At 35.8% G+C, this 23,567-nt stretch overlaps 1 protein-coding gene and 2 long non-coding RNA genes across 3 annotated transcripts; 2 read left to right on the top strand and 1 right to left on the bottom strand.

Annotated features, from left to right (window-relative positions):
- The first annotated feature begins 4,169 nt into the window (after positions 1-4,169).
- On the top strand, positions 4,170-7,915 carry LOC126832158 (uncharacterized). The gene is made up of 8 exons (XR_007684567.2): positions 4,170-4,256; positions 4,724-4,833; positions 4,978-5,129; positions 5,311-5,477; positions 6,144-6,222; positions 7,042-7,198; positions 7,494-7,537; positions 7,807-7,915. It is a non-coding gene; the product is annotated as an uncharacterized LOC126832158 (long non-coding RNA).
- A 344-nt stretch (positions 7,916-8,259) lies between these two features.
- Positions 8,260-19,796, bottom strand: LOC126832019 (uncharacterized). Its single transcript, XM_050562701.2, has 4 exons — positions 19,328-19,796; positions 15,924-16,062; positions 10,829-10,938; positions 8,260-10,344 (listed from the first exon to the last, which is right to left on the bottom strand). The coding sequence occupies exons 1-4, from the start codon at positions 19,460-19,462 to the stop codon at positions 9,013-9,015; spliced, it is 1,716 nt and encodes a 571-aa protein (XP_050418658.1). The 5' UTR covers positions 19,463-19,796; the 3' UTR covers positions 8,260-9,012.
- Positions 19,797-20,982: 1,186 nt separating this feature from the next.
- Positions 20,983-22,043, top strand: LOC130010419 (uncharacterized). Its single transcript, XR_007684568.2, has 2 exons — positions 20,983-21,058; positions 21,662-22,043. It is a non-coding gene; the product is annotated as an uncharacterized LOC130010419 (long non-coding RNA).
- The last annotated feature ends 1,524 nt before the right edge of the window (positions 22,044-23,567 follow it).

Raw genomic sequence — 23,567 nt, 5'->3', positions numbered from 1 at the left:
CCCATTAGTCTGAAAGCCACTAACCCCAGATTAGTAAATACTGTTTATTTAGTTTTCTTCCTGAATATTTCTTTCAATAAATCCGGCAATTAGGGTGGCTGATAACAATTTCATGGCTCATGGCTCAACCAGGTATGGATATTTTCCCATATTTGTTGTGTTTTGTGTGTATCATTATATTGTATTTCTGTGATAAGGACATGTCCCCTTATTTTCCGTGTATGATTACATTGTATTTCTGTGATAAAGACATTTTCCTTTATTTTTTGTGTTTTATTGCGTATGATTATGTATTTGTTGATGATTTTATTGTATTTCTGTGATAAAACTTGTTATTTATTTTTATATCCATGTACACAAGAAAATGTCTGTAAGTTTGTTATACTATGATATTTAATATTTGGAAATAAATTGATATTTTCTTTCTCTTTTTATTTATTTATTTTTTTTTCTAAAAAGAATTTTGGTGAAAGTTAATGAACATTGCTTTGGCTGGAGGATCAGGCAGTCGTTCATTAGTTGTCACTATCAGGTATGATATGTGCTACCATTATATTGCAACATGTCCATATTTGATAGTTGGCACAGTTCTTACTCCATACACACCTTTCAGTGGCCACATCATAAAAAGCATCCACCCATCACAAAAATAAAACTCGTGTATTACTCTTATTAATGCCTGGGGAGCCACGGTTGCTAAGTGAGTAAGAAGCTGGCTCGTTAGCCTGGAGGTCGTGGGTTTGTTCCCGGTGTAGTCCGATAAAGTCCAGCATGGTTTTCCTTTATCAGTGGTGCAGGATGGAGGCCCTGGCAAGGACAGCTGTCTAGTCGTTCGTATAGGCATGCACGTAAAAGATCTCTTGACAGTTGGAATTCGATATAGGAAAAATGTCTCTCATATAGCACACTTTATGGCGTATGCTCCTCTTCATTAGCCCAGTCCGACGTTAAACCCCATATTTTCACTTTCTTATTACTACCCGCCAAAACATGATATGATCTTGAATTATCAAACTGGTCTTGTTGTTTAACCCCTTCTTTGATTTTCCATGAATATTTTGAAATATAAAAATATGTAGGTCAATATTCATTATATTCATGTATGCTGACATTTTACTAAAATCAGCAGGGCCGGGTAAATGTATGACAACACTGCCCCTATTCTATGTTATATAACAGATTATGTTAACTAAATATGATAAGGTTTGTATAGCGGTGTAATGCAGGTAATATAATAAAGGGAATAGAAGCTTCTTCAAATGACGTCGACCTCTAGCACACCTAAAAAATAATTTGTTCACAATTAATGATCGATTCCTTTTGTTTCGCAAGAAAAGTAATAAAATGTAGATTTAGTCGCAGTGAGACAAATGAACTGAGCACAAGATAAAAAGTTCCATATGGTGACCGAGAGATTCTTATGTTACTCGCGCAGCATATACCTCAGAATGCACCAAATCGAATCTATTTTTCAAATTGATCTTGAGGAGGGTTATACGCTACACCCTTTCCCTTAATTCAGCACTCCCCATTGATTTACCCCCCCCCCCCCCCCACCACCAAGCTAAATCCTACTTCTTTTGGTCGATCTGAACGTATCAGTGGATGATTACCACACTTCTTTCATGTAGTTATTCGCCATTAAAATTTTTTAGCGATTTGGCTGAAAAACAAAATTATTGCATTCCAGGGAGAACAAGAATGCGCCTTCAGAACGTGTACTCCCTTCATTGTTACTCCCAGGTGTAATCGGAGTGAAAGGTTAAAGCAATATTCACTCTCCAAATAGAATGTTTGATGACCAAACAATGCGGTAACATATTTTATTGTAATACTCTTCACACAGGTTTCGTTGACCAGGGCGACTACATTTAAAACATTGTGAAATTCAATTTTCTTGCCGTATATTTATATTTTCATAGAGAAATAATTTTGGATTGACATGGAAGTGTAAATGAAGAAATCTGGAAAGCGACAGTTATAATCTGAACAGGTAGATTTAGCGTCGAAGAATTTGAACAAAATCTGAAATTACATTCCAGTTTTTGTGTTGTACACCAATTTGTGCGCACGACCAATTGAATATTATTGAAGAAAGTAACTAAAATGTTAGCACTGGTGGTCATTCTGTTGTTAGTATTGATGTTTGTTGGTATATATACCTGTTATTTCAATAACGGAACCCAAGATGGCATTCCCAAGCCAAAGGGTTTACCAATTTTAGGAGGTATTTCTGAGTTCTTGAAAGTATTTGGTCCAGCCGCTCATAGAGTATTAATGTCGAGGTTTTGGCAGTTTGGACCAATTTATCAATTTGGAGTATTAAAGAATAAAATGGTATTTCTGTTTACATTGAAAGATTTGATAAAATTGAAAAAAGCTGAGGGATTTTATCCGGTTCATTTGGATTTTAAACATCTTCGTCGATATCGAACAAGTCGTGATTTACCTCTCGGACTATTAGTCAGGTGAGTGATGTCATTAATTATTTGTTCTATGTGTCTGTTATTTGGTCATCTGTTCGAACCTCTAAAGAAGTGAAATGAAATGAAATGGGGTTTAACGTCCTACTGTTCTGCTCCTAACCTTGGCTAATGAAGACGGGCATACGCCATACAGTGTGCTATGAGGGAAATTTTGCACAATGTGTACACGGGACCTCGGTTTTTCGTCCCATTCGAACGACTAGACAGCTGCCCTTGTCAGGCCCTCCGTCCTGCATCACTGACAAGGGGAAACCACGCCGGAAAATCGGGATGAACTTTCTCGGCCAATGCAGGGATCGAACACCCGACCTCCAGGCTAGCGAGTCAGCGTCTTACCCACTTAGCCACGTGATCCCGAACCTCTAAAGAAAGTTATCTGATAGTATGCTATTTGAAATGACCAAATTATAAACCCAAATTATCACTATACACACAAAGCATCAAACATCGTTTTAAAAACGCCTTGGTGTCTATAAGTAAAATATTGTACGTAGTCAATCGGATTCCATTGGTGGCATATCTCACAAGATAATGTTTCCTGTAACAATTATATATTTTTGGTAGTTTGGAATAGTTTGACCAATCTACCCTAATAGTAAGCACACGCAAACCAAAACCGACAAACCTGCGGACAAGACACACTACATATACATTGTTAGAAATACACAACAAATATCAACCCAAGTGAATAGATGGATCCGTGGGCCAGCAGTAAGCGTCCACTGCGCTGTACAATACCATGAGAATCAACGGTTATAAGATGTCTACGAAGTACATCTTGATTCATTACAATTTTTCAGAGCACTATGCATTTCGTAAATATTAGACTTTATCATATTAACATTTTTATTCATCGGCTGCAGAAGAGGTTTAGGATTGATATCCGTAACATAACCGACAACAGATAATATAGAAACATGTATTTGTCATATACCCAATAAAGGTAATTGAATGTTCAATATTTTCAGTACTGGAGAAGATTGGCTTAGACAAAGAAAACATATCGGTAAAGCATTACTCAGTAGTTCTTCTTTAAAGTGTTATTTTGAAGGAGTTGATATGGTATTATAGTTTTACTTCAATTTTACGGCCTTATTTAATGTGAACGTATCGTCTCCTTCGTCCCCCGGGCTGCTCTTCGGACATGAGCTCTTTATGCTTCATGTTTCTTTTACAAGCTGGCCAGGGATTGTCTTTTACAGCCCTGAGTAAGAACCTTGTTTGTCCGCCTGTTTTCATTTTGAATTTTAACAATGTCAAGACTAGATACAGTACAAATATTATTTTTAAAACTTGGAGGAATTTAAATTTGATAGATGAAATACAAAGACGATTGAGATATTTCACATTTCTTCTTATCAAAACCAATTTCATCAGGTTGCAAAGAAGGTTGCTGAAGATCTATCTGAGTCCGCTAGTGAAAACAGAACAATTGAAATGGAAAGAGTTGTAGGACATTACGTTTTATTAGGTAGGTTATAGATTCATAGAATCATTTTAATAACTGGATAACTATACATTTTGTACCAGGAGTTCTAAAAATAAAACTATAGTATACTGGGATGAAAGTACATATTTATATTTATTACTCCCTTGGACAAGAATTACCATCGGCAATTTCTACCAGTTGACATCCACAATGTGGATGTTATTGTTTCTTTAAAATGTTGTTGATTTATTAGCTATGGCTAGAGTTATGATGGGATATGAAGGCGATGAACAAGAAGAACAAACAGTACACGATTTCACATCTATTATAACAACCGCTAGGTGAGTACAAAATTAGCAACCCCATTAGTATCAAAATTATGATCGCACTCTGTAACAAAAGCTGATTTTACTGAGGTATTAACTTAATTATAACCATATTTTATTTAGTACCGGATTTAGTTGGCATTAAGCAAGATTAGAATTACCACATAATTTTAAAGTCAGGAAAACAATAGCTACGTTATACCGTGTACTAGATTTTAGCTCATTTATAACATCAATTCGACAACTAGTTTAGAAAATATGTTTATATCAAATAGAACGGCTACGCAGTTAAGCAATATTGGTGCTGAAGTTTGTGCCCAATCTTCACGTTTATTTTTAAATGTATATGGAATACCTACTAATAAATGTGGCGTTTTTATAATATTCTTAAACTTCATTTACAAGTAGAGATATAACATTCACGTAAATCCATAAAGTTGTGTTATTATGTAATGCAATGCTATTTTCTGAATTCTATTTAGAGAGAATTTTAAAGATGCAAGAATTCTACTATCAACTCCTACTTTTCTGTGGCCGTTTGTAAAAGCCTGGAGACGCCATAGTGGTAGATGGGATCATTTGCTACGAACAAGTAGGTTACACTTTTCAATTTATAAATTCCATGTTGTAGAATAATAACTCCAGTCTCTACCCATTTATGAGAGGAGTATTTAATATTTTTTTGATTACGACTTCACTAGGCAATACAATGTGTGCGGTTGTGTTTTTTTTTTAGCAAAAAGATATATTGAGAATTATTTATCCCGAGACTCAACAGACGTAGAAGAGATATCATGTGTTCTGTCACATTTGCTGAAATCACCAGAATTAACACTACCTGAAGCTCATATCAATATTACCGATTTAGTATTAGCCAGTATAGATACGGTAAGTATTAAAACTCTACTAGCTAAATCAAATACCGTGAAAAAAGAAATTTACTCATAAACTATCCATGTCACAATTACCATGATACCCTAGAGCAAAGGATACAATTCAAGACACAAAATGAAACAGATGTTATTCAATAAATCCTATAACATGAAAACCATATCATTTTAATTTATAGACTTCTAGTTCTATATTATGGTGTGTATATGAGCTCTCCCGGTCATCTGAAACTCAACACACATTATTCCTTGAAATCAAAGATTTTCTAGAAAAACATGGAACACCATCATTTAGTGGTCTTCAAGATTTACCATACCTTAAAGCTGTCCTAAAAGAATCCCAGAGGTACAGTTTTATTGGTTATAAATGTCAAATATTGTTCAACTAGAGCAGATTCGATTTCGTATATCCAGACCTGCGGTCCCTAAACATCAGTGCTCAGTATATTACATATTATATCTGAAATTTTCTCGCGTCATGGGCGCTCGATTCCATTATGCCATCATTCGTCCACTACACTGTGGTCTTATACTATCACAAAACAGGCAGATCTCTAGGTTCTGTCCCATTTCTAATCCTGTCATTCACAAGAATTTGCTCCCAGCAATGACCAGAAAATTGGCTCAAATTTTCAAAACATTCAGACTGCTTGCTCCTACGTCGCTCGCAGGCATCCCAGCCGCCCCTCACGAAAATCCTGGCTACGCCACTGGGCAATATGATCTATGTTGATTTTACCAGGGCGTCCATTGTTATAGCCAGTATTTGTTGGCATTCATTGTGGGGTGGGATTTTGGATGGCGCCCTACATTTGCCCCCCCCCCCCTATTCAAGGCTTTTAGATCCGATACTACCGATTATGATTACCGAAATCTTCCGTAGACCACGGAAAGATTTTTTCAGGCAATGACGTAATAAAAAAAGTGGTTAATAATATTTACTTACACAATGCTTCTTTTCTGATTATTCTATTGATATATTAATATTCTTGTTATTCTTTCTCATTAACAGGCTTCATCCCGTAGGATTCTTTGTTAGTAGAATACTGCAAGAGTCATCTACAATTCAAGGATATCATATAGACACAAAGGTATATATTCAAATCTAGCATTTACGACCGCCTTCAATGATTGGAAATTATACACAATTTCCAGTTCCAGTTTCAAGAATACGCGATTACACATTACTGTCATCTTAGATATTTCACAACAGTATTTTCCAGAAAGTAATTATTATTGTTTTAACACTAGAGATCGTTCCAAAAATTATATATGGAGATGTATTATGGTAGCGGAACCCTTTCAAACTGGATATTCACTAGTTCTGGCATGACAAAGGATATGTGAAATAATGAATCCAAACATATCATTCAATTGCAAACTTTGTTGTGTATTTAAGCTCCATCGTTATTTACAGGAGCTAAATCGCTAACATTTTGGACCTAGAAATTGACAAAAGTAGGTCGCAACACATATAATACTGTAGTATGAATGTATATAAACTGATTTACATTCAATGGTTTCCATTTTTACTCCAATTTCAAATCAGTTATGTTCGGCGAAATAAGCCAGCAGTCTCAAGTGAGTGCAAATTTCTAGCGTCTGGTTATTCCAGTCTACATACGCCGTTTGATTTGGTGCAATGTGTCTAGCCTTGTCCCTCGAGTCTCTTGATACAACTGGGACTGAAGCGCTTTATAGTACACTATTCGTGTACCAATGGTAAAAATTTTATTTTGTCTTAAATATTGGATATCAAAAGCCCATCTTTTTCCGGTAAGATCACAACATGAATGTTGATTTAATTTGACAAATAAATCGTGTTTTCAATGTTGAAGATTTTGGATGATATTGAGTTAGAGACTTAGCTACTTTACATGACGTATAATAAATATATTTGTGTATTTTAGAGTCATGTGGCAGGATCTATGTATGTGATTGGAAGAGATAGTACTTTATTTCCTCAGCCTGATGTATTTAACCCAGATAGATGGTTGGAAGACAACAGTGACCTGGAAACATTCACTAATAATGTTCCATTTGGTCTAGGTAGACGAATGTGTATAGGTAATAAATATGCCTCACAGTATAATTTACTCGCTTTATGTCTTCATACCTGAACTCAGACAGTATCTTCAAACATTTAAAGAGTCGTTATCATATAAGCAAATGAGCATTTTTAAAAGAGACTGTAAAGAGACATATACATTTCGTTGCAAATTTACGTGCTATTCAATTTGTGGGGCACTCTTATTACACGGAAACGAAATTCAGTTAAATATGGTATTAAATAACTTTAAGTACATTTATTTTCCTGTTCAATGTGATGATGCCTATTTTAAGGAAACTACTTTTATTCTAGGTCGACGTGTAGCTGAGATTGTCATGTCTTGTTTTATCTTCCATGTAAGTACCGTAACATTGTTTTATAATATGGGACGATCTCCGTACATTACAAGAATCGAAATAAAGCTATTAATGGAGGCTTAGAAGACAAAACTAGGATCCAGAAACATATGGCGAATGTGATTATCCTTGTGAAAATGATTCTGCCTTGTCAGTGGACCTGTCCGATTAGTTTTCAAATAAACTACTACAATAACTCAAAACTGTAGCTGATATGGTAAATCCCTGTTGAAATAATGTTTATTTTATAAATGTTTTTGTTGTTGCAGTTGGTGAAATCATATAGGCTAGAGGCTATGTCTGAAGAACCCTTAGAACCAACATTTCGATTACTAATGGTACCTGGTCAGCCCGTTATAATACGTTTAGCATCACGATAGTTTAAATATCTACACATATATGCTTATGCTATTTTATTATTTCACCCATTATGGTCTTTTAATTTTTCATGCCATTGTTCATGTACTGGAGAGAGTAAGCATACATTGCTTCTGTACATGCTTTAAATGAATCCAACCTCGTTTAAATCTTTTGTCTATTGTCAACCATTGGTGTATTTTGGCTTTACCCACTGTGTTTGTACTTCACCCAGCTTGTTATCACACTTTGTTTGCTAATAGCACCAACTAATATAAATACTGAATATGTGGTCTACATCGATTAAGCATTAGACTGATACTAATTTTAACACGGGAAAGAACATCATCTAATTTCAGTGGGAGAGTCCCTGTAATATCCCCATCCCTATCAAATATAAATAAATTATGTAAAGACATACCAGTATTGTAATTTATCTATGTAAGTTATAAACACAATTAAAGCTTATTAAATATCAAATGCAGTTTCTTTGAATATCTGTGCCATAAGAATTACAACGAGTAACAACTGCCACGCAAAAGTTCCTCGACAAGCAATAACAAGTGTCGCATAAGAATACATCCAATCAGTAACAATTGGTACACACGAATTCAACGATATCCAACAAGTAACAATTGTCACATAAGAATTTCGCGACATCCATGGCAGTCAGATACAATTATGTCACATTTCCACGACACCAAACCAGAAACAAATGCAGGAATAGTGGGGTGGGGCGGGGGTATAATGGTTAACATTTTCAAAAGCGTGAAAATTAAATAGGTCGACCCAGTTTGGGCCCATAACTTTCGCATAGAAGAAAAAATAAAGCACTCATAAAATTGTCACGGAGAAGTAATTTTTCTGCTGATATAACGCAACCATAACTAATGTCCACCAGCAAAATCAATAGTCAAATATTCTTCGCGATAATAGAGTTCCCGCCATTTTATTGATAATCTGAAAAATATAAGACTGTTGTATTGTTTAAAGTATGCTCGAAACAAATCCGAGGTTCAGAAAAGAGTAGCAGTGAGATCATGGCTATAGCCATGATATTTCCTTAATATCTGTATAGTTTACATTTATAATTCCGTCTTCTACTGATTTCCTGCCATTCATCGGAATTCATTAACCGAACCCCGTTGCCTATTCACATTTTTAAGTTCACTTAACCCGTTGACGCTGTTATTATTTCGTCTATTTTCTAGAGTTAGTTGGGAGGTAAAGAGACCTTCGGGAACTCCACCAAACGCTCGGGATTCATATCTTCGTGGTATAGAGGCTTGAGGTCTGACTTTTAGGATTCGCGGAACAGTGGCGCCGGGGTTCATTTTCTGAACAGCATATTTCAATGGTGGAAGAGCGTTCACCTTTGGCCGAGGAGTTTCCGATTTAACACTAATTATACTTTCACCGGATGCATCCCCACCATTCACACTGTCCAAAGATTTCACGTAAAGTTTTTCTTGGGGATCTTTGGGGATGGGTCGGCGTAAGTTTTCTAGATCTTCGCCGACAGATAAATTCATAAGATTTCTGCGATTGTTTTCTTTTTGTTCTTCTAGTAAATTTTCGTATCGCGATAATTTATCTTTTAACTTCCTGATTTCTTCTTCCAGAAATAAAATATTTGAATCCTTCTTTCTATTGCTGGCCTTGGTGTCTTGAAGCTGACGTCTCATCACCGACATAATAGCGGCTTGCCAAATGGCGGTACTGTTCGCCGTTTTCCGTTCGTTTTCATCCTTGACGTTTTCAATGAAAGACATTTTGTCCGTCTGCACTCGGAGCATCTCGTCATATTTATCAATCTCTTTTCTCAAATCTTCAATATTGCGCTCATGCTGATTAGCGAATTCTTTATAAGCTTTGGTTAGGTTTGGTGAGCCGTCCTCGGTTACTGTAAAGCCCATCTGCTCCAATACCCAGTCACGTTCTTGTACTAAATCTTCGTACTTTCTTTCTGTGATGCATAAAGATTTGAACTCCGATAAGAGAAAGTTTAAATCGTCCATGAGATAAGATACGTTATTTTCAGGCATTGTGGTTGTCTTTTCCGATTTTTGATCCCGAGTTGATGCAGTATCCCTGACCAGAATCCTGATTTTGTTTAAAGCTTTTTCAGATTCTTCTAACTTCTCAGTGACCCTTTTGAGAGAATTTTCATTAGCCATACTGAATTTAACCTGCTTACTTAAATCTTCTTGGTGCTGAGTGCGCAGAGCAGATATCTCTGCTTTTAAAGCGTTTATCTGCGCTTTAAGGACGGCACATTCTTCAGTTGCTGTCATTAGTGTCCCTTTGAGATCTGAAATCTGCTCATTTGCCATCTTACCCTTTTCCTTCATCAGTACCTCCGTTTCTAATTGTTTTAACTTGGCATCCAGTGCTTTGTCTTTATCCTTAGCGTCTTTTTTCCAAACAAATTTTAATGTTTCTGTTTGCATCTTAAAAAGAACAGGAGAACAAAACAGTTACTTGTTGCATTCGTGAACGAATTCGGACTATGTCCACCATTTGTATTTAACATATTTAACTATAGTCTTTGTTCACTGCGAATGCAATGTAGGTAATGGAAGTGGTGGGCAGATTCTGGAAATTAACTGTTAGCGGTTTTTTTTATATACATAAATTAGAAATCAGATAATGTGCAAATCAACGAAAATGCTCTTTCCAGTTTTTACCCAAAAGGTCATCGCATGATCTCTTTTGAAGTAGTAGGAACATATTGTATTCAGTATTGTGGGAATCGAAAGAGCCCTGGAGTAATTGCTTAGTTGATTCCAGAAAGTCTGTGGTATTAGGGAAATCGGCAGCAGATGTTCGTCGCATAACGTATATTTTTATTATTTAGAAGCATATAAAATTCAGAGCTAGTCTTCATCAGTTCTGTGTCGAACATTAAGTAATAAACTCTATTCATCTACTTACTTTTTCTATGACGTAAGATTCCACCATTTTCCTCTCGCTGTCTTTCAGAGTTTTCGCTAGAAATGGGAGTTTCTTCAACATGTCTTTAACATTAGGTGGATCGCTGTTTTCTGTAATGTAGAACCAAGTTACACAAAAATAAATTTTCGTTAGAATTTTTTTTTTTTTTATGAGGGCCTTGTTTATTGAATACCAGAACAATAATTATTTCAATCGCCAGCAGTTTTTGGGTGTTCTTGTTGTGTGGGTCGGCGAGGAAGTCATTACAGCAGGTCATGTTTTAAGGTAAACCACCATTCTGTGCAATTTTTAGAGAGAAGGGCTCACTACACCGACCTTGGCCTACCAATCATGATTTTAGCTTCAATGGGGAAAAGGGGGGGGGGGCAAAAATGTTCAGTGTATATGATTATTTCTGATTTCATCGTCAAAATTTTGATAGATTATCAAAAGCACTTCTACAGAACCAGGTGCGATTTACAGAGTCATGTGCTAAGCAATGCAATGTACCCCTTGAAATATACCGGTAAATTATTTTCGAAATTTGGAGTATTCATACTGAAACTATTCTCTAGCAACCTAGAGTTGATTTATCGAGTTGATTCACATTTCTGTTTGAAGAATTTGGAAACAATACAACTTTTTATTTTAAGTATAAATCTTTGATTTGGTAAGGGGTTTCTTATTTATATACATGTATATATTTATTTATTTGCGATGTTATTTATTTGCGATGTTTCCGCTTACTCCTCTTCAAAGTCTACCTGCCAAGGGATCTTTTGCGTAAACTGCCAATTCCTATCCTCTATGAACGAGTAGACACAATTTCCTACTCAGTCAAGCAAGCGTCACCCCTGGCAAGAGCTTAGCAAATTACAATGAAGACCTGTTTGATAAGTCATGTGATTGGGAATTTCAAGTCTGCATGGTTTCCACTTGGCAGTCGATTAGGAAGGAGTCTGGCAAAGAAAATGAGCCTAGTTGTTCGGATAGAACGATAAACCGGGGCACCGCGTACACCACTGACAGCACGTTAAAGATCCCCGACAGATGGAAATCGAATTAAGGGTAGGCCGTAGCACAAGGCATGGCGACAATCATCATCAGTCCCGTCGGTGAAGAAATATTCGCCTTAATCAGTACAAGTACAGTGTTATTTCTCATTTTATAAACGCACTCTTCACATATAGGGATTAGGCCATTGACATTTTATCAAACTAAAATTCATTATTTCACGTTACAATCTTGTCAGGCTAACACTTATGGGTTAGTCTGGGGTCACATTGAATGATTGGCAACCGTGAAATGTATATGTTGAGTAGGCCTACTGTATACATTTAGTTGATATAAGAATCTAAAATAACACTATAAATTAATACAATTAAAATAATGAATAATTGACTCGATCGTCCAGACTACCAGACAAATGAGTTATGTGTTATAAGTAGAAGTCATCACATTGATAGTAGTCTACTTAACTAAAAGAAATATTAATTCGTTTAAACGAAATATTTAATTAAATATTAAACCCCATTTAATTTCATTTATATAATATTATGCTTCTTATACGTAATATGTTTGTCAATGAACGCAAGAATTGATTCCTGAAATTATTTCACAGATGAGTCACTACATTGATACTTATTGATAAATGGAGTTTAATGAGGTTGTTTTGCAAATAAATATAGGTGGTATATGTAATATTTCCCGATAATATCAAATTATACATTTTTATCTACATGGTTACTAAACAAAGTATTTCTTTAATCTTTTGATCCTGTATTACATGCTCCTGGTGACAAGCAAATCTCCATTTAATTACTGTATCATATGAATTTGTTTATGACAACTGACATGTGTATGTATAACAGATATATAATAATACTTATGTTGTTACCTATATATATATATATCATCATATGATTAACGGTTTAAGTACACAAGTGTCATGGCGAGTTATTATCCATATATCAACGAGTATTTTGTTGTTGAATTTAAGTATAAAATTTCCTTATTATATATTAACAAATATTATACCAGATTACCTAGATGCCATAGAAATATCATGGCGTATGGCGTATCCCGGGTATTCATTTGCCCAGGTGGTATATAAAATAGGACGTTATATTCATTCTTTTTTTTTTGGGGGGGGGGGGGATGGCCTAGTGGTCTAGAGTGTCGCGCTTCGAGCTCTACCTGGCCGGTCACCTTTGGCTTGCGGTTGTGGTTTCGATCCCTGGTGTGGGCGTATGTGGCTTGGAGATAGGGGTGCCTTTTCAACCTCGCGGGTTTACTCCGGGTACGCCGGTTTCCTCCCACAGGAAATACCCTGCGCGTGCGCTAAGATAATACAAAAAAATAAATAAATAAAAAAAAATAAAAAAAGGCTTGTCTGAGATATCACCTTCGGTGGACGCCGACGTTAAACACTAAGAACAACAACAACATTCATTCATTCATTTATTCATTCACTATTGCCGAAACACAATGAAATCGCTCCATTTTAATGTAAATCTAGTTTGGAGAATACACTTTAATTTTGCATTAATTCTGAATTGAATAAAATAAAGTTGAATGTTACAATCACGATTTTATGATACAGATATGAAGTATAAAATTTGGCTCTTAAAAAAGCTAGGGCCTATACAACCCTTACACTTTTGTGGAAGACGCAATGATACGAAAACCGAAAACGCGCCATTATGTCAATTATTCAAGTGAGCGTGAGTATTAGAGCCACTGGAACCAGCATTGTAACGAGTGAAGAGCACGATCCCACAAAGATGTGTATGTGTGAAATAACTTTATTTAACTTCCGCCACCACCGATGTGATACCGTCGACATTCAGCGGTTTTCTCCATGAGGAGACGCTGCATGGTTTTACGTTTCACTGTCAAGTTAGTAAGGCCTTCGTTGTGTGTTATGATTTCCTTGTTGGTAAAATGTTCAGTCTACAATCATGCAAAAAATTACATATATAAGCTGCATTATGTCTCGTCAAAACTTCCAGTCAAATTAGTGGTGCTTTTTCATTGTGTCCCAGTATACTAACAATCATATCTATGTCATTTAATCAGTGGCGTTGTCCCACCCAGGTTCTATAATAACATAGGAATCTGATTACAAATCGATAGGTCCTATACATGTTTATGAATTTTATCATAATGTTAAAGGAGCTAAATCGCTAATATTTTGGACCTAGAAATTGGCACAAATGGGTCGCAACACATATAATAATGTAATATGAATTTATATAATCTGTTTTACATTCAATCGTGTCCGTTTTACTGTGAATTGTCACCAGTTGTGTTCGGCGAAATACGCCAGAAGTCTCAACCGCAAGTCAGTTTCTAGCGTCTGGTTATTCCAGTCAACACCGATATTATTTATTGCGCATGCTCTCCAAATAAGAATATGATATCACCGTTTGACATGACTTGTGGAATATGTCTAGCCTCATTCTTTGAGCACCTTGTTACAAATGGCGCTGAAACGCATTATGGTACACGATTCGTGTACCAATAGTAAAATGTTTATTTTGTCTTAAATATTGGATATCAGAAGCCAATCTTTTCCAGGTAAGATCACAACACCAATGCTGGTTTAAATTGCAAAAGAATTCGTGTTTTCAATGTCGAAGATTTTTGATGATATTGACTTATGGACTTAGCTACTTTAAACATATATTATATTACCCGACTTGTAACAACAAGTTCAGCTTTTTAATTCAGGATATTAACATATGAAACCTATAGTTATGTATTTTTATACGCCCACATTAAAGCCCTTCCCTCGGCCAACAATGTCTCGTTAAAGTGATAGTAGAATACAGTTTTAACAGATTTATTTTCAAATTTGGCTTGAACCATTTTCCGAAAACCATTTTCCGAAAACATATTTTAACTCATTTATTCCGAATTTGGTGACCTATTGCGACCAGGAGATGACTAACCCTATCGATTTTCAGCACTCGCTACTTTTCGTTCCTGAGGTATCCACCCCCCCTCCCCCCCGTTCCGAAAACCTTAGACTACAGATTTCAAAATATTTGGTGTTACTAACACTATCGCTGTTCAGCGTTCTGTGAATTTCTGCCCCGAAAACCTTGTTAACGCGATAGAGGCTCCAGGTTTAGCAGATACTTTTCAAATTGGGTTTATAGACTTTGGATCGTTATCCAGTGTTCTGTGACTTTTCGTCCAGCCGCACCCCCTTTCTGAAAACTTTGCGAGAAGATTAAGATTATTGGAGTATTTGAACCGGTAAGGATGAACCCTGTCTATTTTCAGCAATTTATGATTTTCTATTACGGACATATTGTGTCCGGAAAAAGCTTGTGAATACATAGAGATTAGATTTATAGAAGAAGAATCATAGACTCTGTCACTCTTATTAAATTTGGTCAACTTCCAAGTTTTCCTTACAGATATGCGTCTGTTGAGCTGCTGTGTAGGCGTATTTCCACACTTCGCATGGCTATCTATATACTGTTGAGAAAACATGATCTTGTTGGTAACGCCATTGTCCAGTTTATATTTCTACAAACACCCAGTTAAACTCTGGATTACTGGGCCGAGACAATTGTGGGTGAAAGCAGTGATAGGATTTCTGCTAAGTGGGGTGGGTGTGCTGGGTGCAATTTTGATATTAATGGAGGACACACGGGAGCACCCATCGAAGGAATATTTTTGGAGTTAACCTAATACCTCTAAAACAGACCTATTTGTATTCATTATATTCATTAGGCCAGTATTTAATAAAAAAATACCAAACAATTTAACCGAACACTCGGGGGGGGGGGGGGGGGGGGGGTGATGGAAATTGGTGTAACTGCCCTCAAATATCAACAGGCATTTAATAGTATTCTATATCTGCAAAATAGCTGTTTGTATGCAATAACCTCGAAATAAAAAATAATATATAGACACAATACCCACAAAAATTATACGCCATCCCAAGAGTGGCCATTACTTAATACCAAAGATATGCATTTGGCACGAATAACGGACTTATTGACTCCAAATGTGAAGTAGATAGAGTATGTAAGAGTATAAGGAGAGACATTATGGCTGGTTACACAGAAAAGAAGCTTACCTTCGTCACGTAAAAAATCGGCCAAAAAGTAGTGACCCGTCACTTGTAAAACATTACAAAATTTATGATAAGCTTGACCAGCCTTCATTGTTAATCTATCCAGTAGAACTTTAATTCTTTCATCTCTATTTTCATGTTTCTGAAACATATAAATTTATGCAAAACAAAAAAGAAATTCCGTAATATTACATTCGATCAAAATAGTATATCGGTAATTTTGAATCGTCGGGTTAAACTTCAGAGGTAACCATCGGACAAGATTTAACGGTTCAGACCGATGGCAATTGTTAGTTTTATATCTAATTTGTACACAGGGGCTCGATGGAACTAGATCATTGAACTAATAATATTCGTCTCCTCGAATAATTTGAATATTGTATGCTTTGGAGTTTCAATAGGGTACGCGGAAAAAAAGTCACAGTAAAAAAGTCACAAATTTGCCTAGGTAAAAAAAACACAGGAAAAAAAGTCACAGTTTTTTTTTTATTACATCTCAAATTCAATAACAATATAAACAATAACACATATTTAACCTTTCATTACACATATGTTCATTACACAGATGTAACCAGACTGTTTTAGTCTTTAGAAATCAGCACATTTTGATATCATAGCACATTTGACGTATTAGCACATATGGCATATCAGCACATCTGACATTTTAAGACATTATAGCACATTTGTCTGCATCTTTACAAACTTCTTCTTGACCTTCCAGGTGGATTTCCGATGGCATCCTGGGCGACGACAGCCTGGACTGTCAAAGACAAATAACTTAAAAGATCAAAGATATACTCACCCTACAATACAATATATATAAGTTGTGACTTTTTTACCTGTGTTTTTTTTACTGTGTTTTTTTACTGTGACTTTTTTACCTGTGACTTTTTTTCCTAGATTCTTCAATAGAATGAACCTTATGAATGAATTATGGTATGATGCGCCGGACAAAATACAATACCTCTATATAGAAATGCTACGGTATGCTGCATTCTCTACAAATTGTGGCTGATATGGCGATCCGAAAACTAAAAACGGACGTCATTAACCGCGCTAGCAAAGATAGCGACTTCGTGCGTCTTTATTAACATTGGCTTACATATCAGACGACTTTTAAAATCAGAATTACTAGGAGCCATTGCCAGCATTATAAAGCAACCAATGTTAACAATAACGACGTGTCATTCATCAGTGACGACCTGACGTATGTGAGACTGTATTATAGTTCTGATTTGGTCAATAACACCATTCTTAACAAATACCTATACACACGTGTGTTAGCTAAACGTAAACATCATTTCAATAGTGTCATATCATGCAATCATCATATAATGTTTCGAGCAGTTATTATTTTTCTCGGTTATTTAATAAACACCACAGCTGCACTGACCAACACCGTATAGAACAAACAGTACTAATGTCGTACAGACAATACGAACCCGCCGATTTTGTTCTGTCAATCAGGTTGTAAAATGATACGACTGCTTTCATTTACGTAACAGAAGTTTCGATTCATATTGTTATTTCGATATGCTGCTTTTTGCCTACATTTAAAATTATATATAGACCCTTAAGTAAAATCAATGTTGAGATATCCGATTTAAAAAAAAAAGGAAAACTAAAATCGATTTAGCACTTCGAATTAATTCATTCATGGCGGTGTTTGAAGTTTTGACAAGAAATAGCCGATTGTCAAGTACGTCTATTTTATCGATAACCGATTATATGGCGCGGATGGTCTAATCCATTCAGTGTCTCGGTCATTTTGGAGAGTTGCTTATGGGACTGCCATGTGAATAAACGCCTAAAGAATAATTTATATAATTTTCGAAGCCATGATTGTGTATCTTTAACTGATAGTGCTCGTTACCATTGCTATGACAATGTGTACTATTACAGACATTTAATTGGGCAGGGTTATTATTGATTCACTCTCCTCTCAGATTTAGTCGAATATGAAACAGGTTCGTGCTAGAGACATCCGTTTACTACAAGACGAAAACACAAGTTATTCTAAACAATAAATACGACAATAAACAACAATATAGGACGAAGACCTTAGATCAATACGTTGACACGCTTATTGATTTCAAGAGATTTACTTTCATTTTATTTACTGTTAGTCGATATTTTCTAGAAGAAAGTGCGAAAATAAACAAAAACTGGATACACATTAAAAATATCATCTCATGAGCATTCAAGACAACATTTTAACCAAGTATAATATGTTATTTCAATTAAAATTATTTTATTTCATTAATCCGCATGTGTGAGACATTATCAAGGATTGTGCGATAAGATATCTAGGAAAACGCTATTTTAAATTGAGCAAGCATGTAGGTTCGAAAGATAACAATTTATTTTACTGTTTATAATGTTTGTTGTTTTTTTTAATTACATTTATACGGGAACGCCATGATCTTGCGAGTGCTTAGAACATTTAGGTATTAATCCAGCTCTGTCAGTCTTTACAGTGGGAATGGAATGGGGTTTAACGTCCCGTCAAAACAATATTTCGGTAAGTTTGAGACAGGAGAATTTCCCCAGGACAGTGGCGTTTCAACTTGTTATTCGATTTCCAACTGTATTGGGTTCTTTTGTGTACACGAAAGGATCTCAGTTTTTGTATCATTCGATTTACTTGACAGGCTGTCCTTGTTAGGCCCGCTAGCGCCACCCTTGACTATTGAAGGTCGAACTTGAAAAATCTTTGATGTTTTTCTCGGTCCACTTAGGCATTCTAACCCATGACTTTGGAGTCAAGAGACCAGCGTCCTGACCGCTCGACAACACCGGCGTTCTGGTATGCATACTAGTAGTATATACATAATGCTATGTAGCTTACCAGTGTTGACATTGATCCTTGCTAAAATATGAGCATATGTTAATCTTGTTAATCCATTAATCCAGATTAATACGAAGACAATATGTCGAGGACCAAAATGTCAAGTGTCACAATTCAGACATAGATTTAGCATGGAGACGCCAGTTGAAAGAATCGCAATACAGAAGTACCACAAACTTGTGTCACCATGCAATCTCCTTAACTGAAAAGTGGGATCGGATATTCTAAAAAGTGTAAATAAAATACATTGTTCTAAGAGAGTTAAATGTCTTTTCTTCAATTGCCTTCAATATATTTTCTATGGATTTAGGAATTCGCAACACGTCTATGTAAACTAGCCACGAGTATTGCCGCTGGCACCAACATCGCTCAAAGTAAAGATTGTATTGGCCAGAAAAACTGAAGGGGGGGGGGGGGTAATTTTACCACCGTCTTTTAAAGAGCAAGAGATCTTGGCGCATGCATATACAGGAATGTCCAAATTTTTGTTGGGTGGTTGTTAAACCCTTTCTTACATTCTGTCATTCATTCCATTCATCCACCCGTTAGGAATACTTACCCTAATATCATTCAGGATAGAGTCAGTCACTAGACCTTGAGTTTTTAACAAACCAGCAAAATCTTCTGTCCATATGATGTTCTTAATTATAAAGTTCCGATGGGTCTGAAACACTTCTTTCTGTCGGGGATTCATTTTGATTTATGTTTAGTTGACTAGTTTGTTGATAATGTTAATTAAATGAACAAACATATACATCCACACTTTGCAGTTTTTAACTTAAGTAAACTATAGTATAGCATTATTGTTTCATAACACGCATTGATTTTCAAAACTACACCTTTAAAAAAAACACGACACTTTATATAAAGTGTTTAATATTCAAGAACCTACACATACTATCATTAACAAGACCTACTCCATGAAACAAGTTTCTCATTAATGGATTAAACTATACTCGAATAACGGTGACCAATATGAATAGCGAATCGCCGTCATCGATAAACCATCAATAGACTTGTCGGTTGACAACCACACTACGCCAATAACAGATAAGTATATAAGTAATATACACAACCTCTGTATGTATATACGAGGATATGTCATACATAATATTAGCTGGTATTTATAGTTAATGGTGGATTATCATAACAATAGTATAATAAAGGAGCCGCTAAACATTATTTATCTCTGTCATATAGAGATCGTCAGAGAACGGATTAAGGGTGTAGATACCCAATTGAATAGATCGCTGTAATTTAAAGATTTAATCACTGGTATTTTTTTTATTTATCGTAAATTGTTAATATGCCTTATACAATACTTACAAGAAAGGGGCTGGGCTGTTGTTTTCGAACAGCGTGAATGGCCTATGGATTGCGTCTATACCGTAATACTATGAACGTTGTCAGTGTATATGAATTATAGACCGTAGAAATCTGCTGACTGTAACGACCTATGGTAAATATTTGAGGAGAGCATGACCCTCGAATATGTAATCCGTTTGGAAATCCTTCTCATGCCACTGGGAAGGACCGATTATATCTCGGCAAGAATATGCAAATAGGTGATAATATTTCACTTTTTTTATTGTTTTATATATGTAAAGCACGGTCTACACGAAATAACATAACTGGAAGGACCTTGTTTTTGGTTGCTGTTTATGGTCAATTTGGTGAACAACTGAATGATACACTCTAAACATAGCTGAACACATGACGCGTCATGTATGTTCTAATATTGAACACATAGGTCTAAAAAGAACACACCGTATTCTATGTGAGATCTCAGTGGTTCTCAACGAGATCACTAGTGTTCTAGCGATGTGTTCTGATCATGATGGATATGCTATATAATATCAAATTGTTTAATGTTACGTTTTGAATATCACAAATTAGAAAAGTAACATACAACACACACTACACCGCGTCTCATTTTCTCATCGACTACACTCATAAAATATGTGTAGCCTTCACATTAAATGAAAGTATATTTACTGTTAGTTGCTGTAGTTAACTTTACACAATGTTATTTTTATATAAACAATTTGGGGTTTTTTATTTATCAATGAAAACAGTTATCAAAAAATAAACTGTTTTCTTGTCGGATTAAAATAGCACACTAGTGTTCATCTGGTGTTCTTTGGGAGAACACAATGTGTTCTGGTTTTTATGTATTTAGAGTTACCTACCCTTTAGAGCATGCGCATTGAATCCCGCGCTTTGTTTCAAGTTTGCCTTCAGACATTGTGCCGTTTGAGTATATTATTTTGTGTTTAGGTAAAATTATCAGGTAACTTTACCCCAATATGTAACGTATAGCGTAACGGTTATCGTGTATATGCTAGAGATAAGAAATGGAATAATTATTTTTTCAAAAATATATGCTCACGGCAAGGGTTAACATTTTTTTGGTAGGCGCTGGGGTTGAGAAAATTTGATGAGCGGTAGACATGACAGGAAGTCACGTGACGCGGCGAAGTGTCAAAGAACACTAAGTGTTCTAACTCAGAATGCATTGTGTTAGTATACACATAAACTAAGAAAAGTTATCAAAATTGTCGGGAAGAAGTAATTTGTCGGGAAAAATGTTACCCCCCCCCCCCCCGTCACAGAAATCAATGGACGGTGTACAGCTATTTGTCTACGAATATGGACTATTTTTGTAATATATTTCCATTCTCATACCCATCGGTTTTCTATACTAAGGATATATGAAACCGATGGTTACGAGAATTTATATTTTGATGTTTGAGGTTAAATCTTAATATTGTAATAGGCTTATTAATCGAGTTTACAATATATGAAAATATAATTCTCACTTTAAAATAGGAAATGTGAAGTACCTATGTGTCCTTTATGAATTTAAAGTTGTATTATTTGTGTATTATTTCAGGATGTATTGGAGAGTGATATAGCCGCAGTATTAAATACAAAGGAACTGGAAGCACCACGTATACACATTTTTTCAACTGAAAGTGAACTTCAAGGAATATTTATTGCTTTTGATTCCGTGTTTTCGTCAATAGCAAAAGCGGGAGGTGTAATGACTGCGGTATTAAAATTATTGGCAACATATTATATGTTTGATTTAGAGTATCCAATACCCTTTTCGATGGTACTGGGGATAATGCAAACCTTTGTAATGGAGGAGCCGTACAAAAAGGAAACCAGTAAAAAATATAAAACATTTATAAAATCACTGAGAAGTATATATAACAAATACCCAAATTATCAAGAGTAACATGTATATGTATTATTAAATACATTTATCTATATTTCTAATTGTTTTTATTTAAATTTAGCCAAGAAGACCGTTTCTTTGATTTCAGAACAGGTCGTGTTCACAATATCCACCAGAACACTATTGTGGTGTTCTAAATCTGTTACATCCGTCCAATGTGTCCAAAGTGTTCTCAGTGGGGGTCTTTAGAACACACGCAAGGCGTTCTGAGAGTAGAACAGTAATGTTTTCTACTAGAACACATACCGTTTACAATACAGAACACTATGTTCTCTGACAGATCACAGGTGTTCTGCAAGCCTTTAGAAAACACATATGACGTGTTCATTATCTGTTACATTTGTGTGTTCTGAAAGGCCATTTTATGTGTTCATTTTTGGAACACTATGTTTAGAGTGTATATACACAGTCAGGTCGATTTTATTGAAGTATGATCAGAATGCGAATTACTTTCTAAGCAGTACAAACAGATTTGTTTACGGAAATAATATCCGGGTTTTCAAGACGTCATATTATACGTCTGTCCAAATATCAAGATATCGTGGCCGTAAATAGCTATCCGGAAAGGATTATGAAGGATATCTTTAATCGTGCATACTGATAAGAACAAAATCGCGGTGTACGACATAGCCGATTGAAAATAAAACTTTTTTTTATATAAAATTCATCATCTTGGGCACCCTCTTGGTCTGCTTGCAAATATGAAGTTCATATACCTAACAAGTTTTCGTTGATAAATGTATTATTACTATAATTATTATATAGTATTACTGGGCGATCAAAAGGATCATTACCTTGCCAATATTTGGTTGAAATGAAATAATGGTTAACGTCCATTGTTCTGCTACTACTAGTGGCCTAATGAAAACTGCCGAATTCTAACTGCCAAGGGTTCTTTTACGTTCACGGTACATGGGACATCGGGTTTTCGTCCCATAAGAACGACTATATACGTTGTCCCCTGCCAGGTCCTGTGTTTTGCTCCGCTGACAATGGGACCGGAAAATCCCAAAGATCAAAGAACTTTCTCAGAGAACACGGAGATCGAACATGGGACATCCAGGTCCGCGAGCCAACGTCTTACTCGCTGAGCCACCGCTAGAACACGTCCCGGCTAACGGTAAGAGGGGTGTCTGAAAGACCTGTACAAAGTCGATGGTTTCCATTTATTTTTCTATATAGTCGGTGTACACATTTTTGCCAACGATGTTGTAAGGCTTGGATGCCGGTCAGGAAGAAATTTTCTTCAGTCACACAAAAAAGGTCGTTCACAGGTGACATGACGTCATTATTACTAGGAAAATGACCACCGGCTAGTTCCTTTTTCATTTTTGGAAACATGTCTCATCCATGGTTACAAATCTGGCAAAAAAATTATCAGGACCTGCTTCAAAACGGCACAAATTGTCACGGTACGTGGCTGATCCGCAGTCAAGAGATTTGGCACCCATCTTGCAGAAACTTTTGTCATTTTTAACTCGTTGGCGATAATGTGCTCAACCCTCTCATGATAGATGCCCACAACACTAGCAATATGTCGAGTGACCAATAGTCGATC

The sequence above is a fragment of the Patella vulgata genome, chromosome 1 (genome assembly GCF_932274485.2).
Source record: "Patella vulgata chromosome 1, xgPatVulg1.2, whole genome shotgun sequence".
Classification (NCBI taxonomy): Eukaryota; Metazoa; Mollusca; class Gastropoda; family Patellidae; genus Patella; species Patella vulgata.
This window is presented reverse-complemented; position numbering and strand designations above follow the sequence as displayed.

Bases quoted from the DNA above. Each gene is read 5' to 3' on its own strand.
- LOC126832019 (XM_050562701.2), bottom strand. From the start codon at position 19,462: ATGAATCCCCGACAGAAAGAAGTGTTTCAGACCCATCGGAACTTTATA. The intron at 16,063-19,327 runs GTAAGTATTCCT...TATATGTTTCAG, and splicing joins CTATCCTGAATGATATTAGG to AAACATGAAAATAGAGATGA. The intron at 10,345-10,828 runs GTAAGTAGATGA...GTTCTTTTTAAG, and splicing joins AATCTTACGTCATAGAAAAA to ATGCAAACAGAAACATTAAA.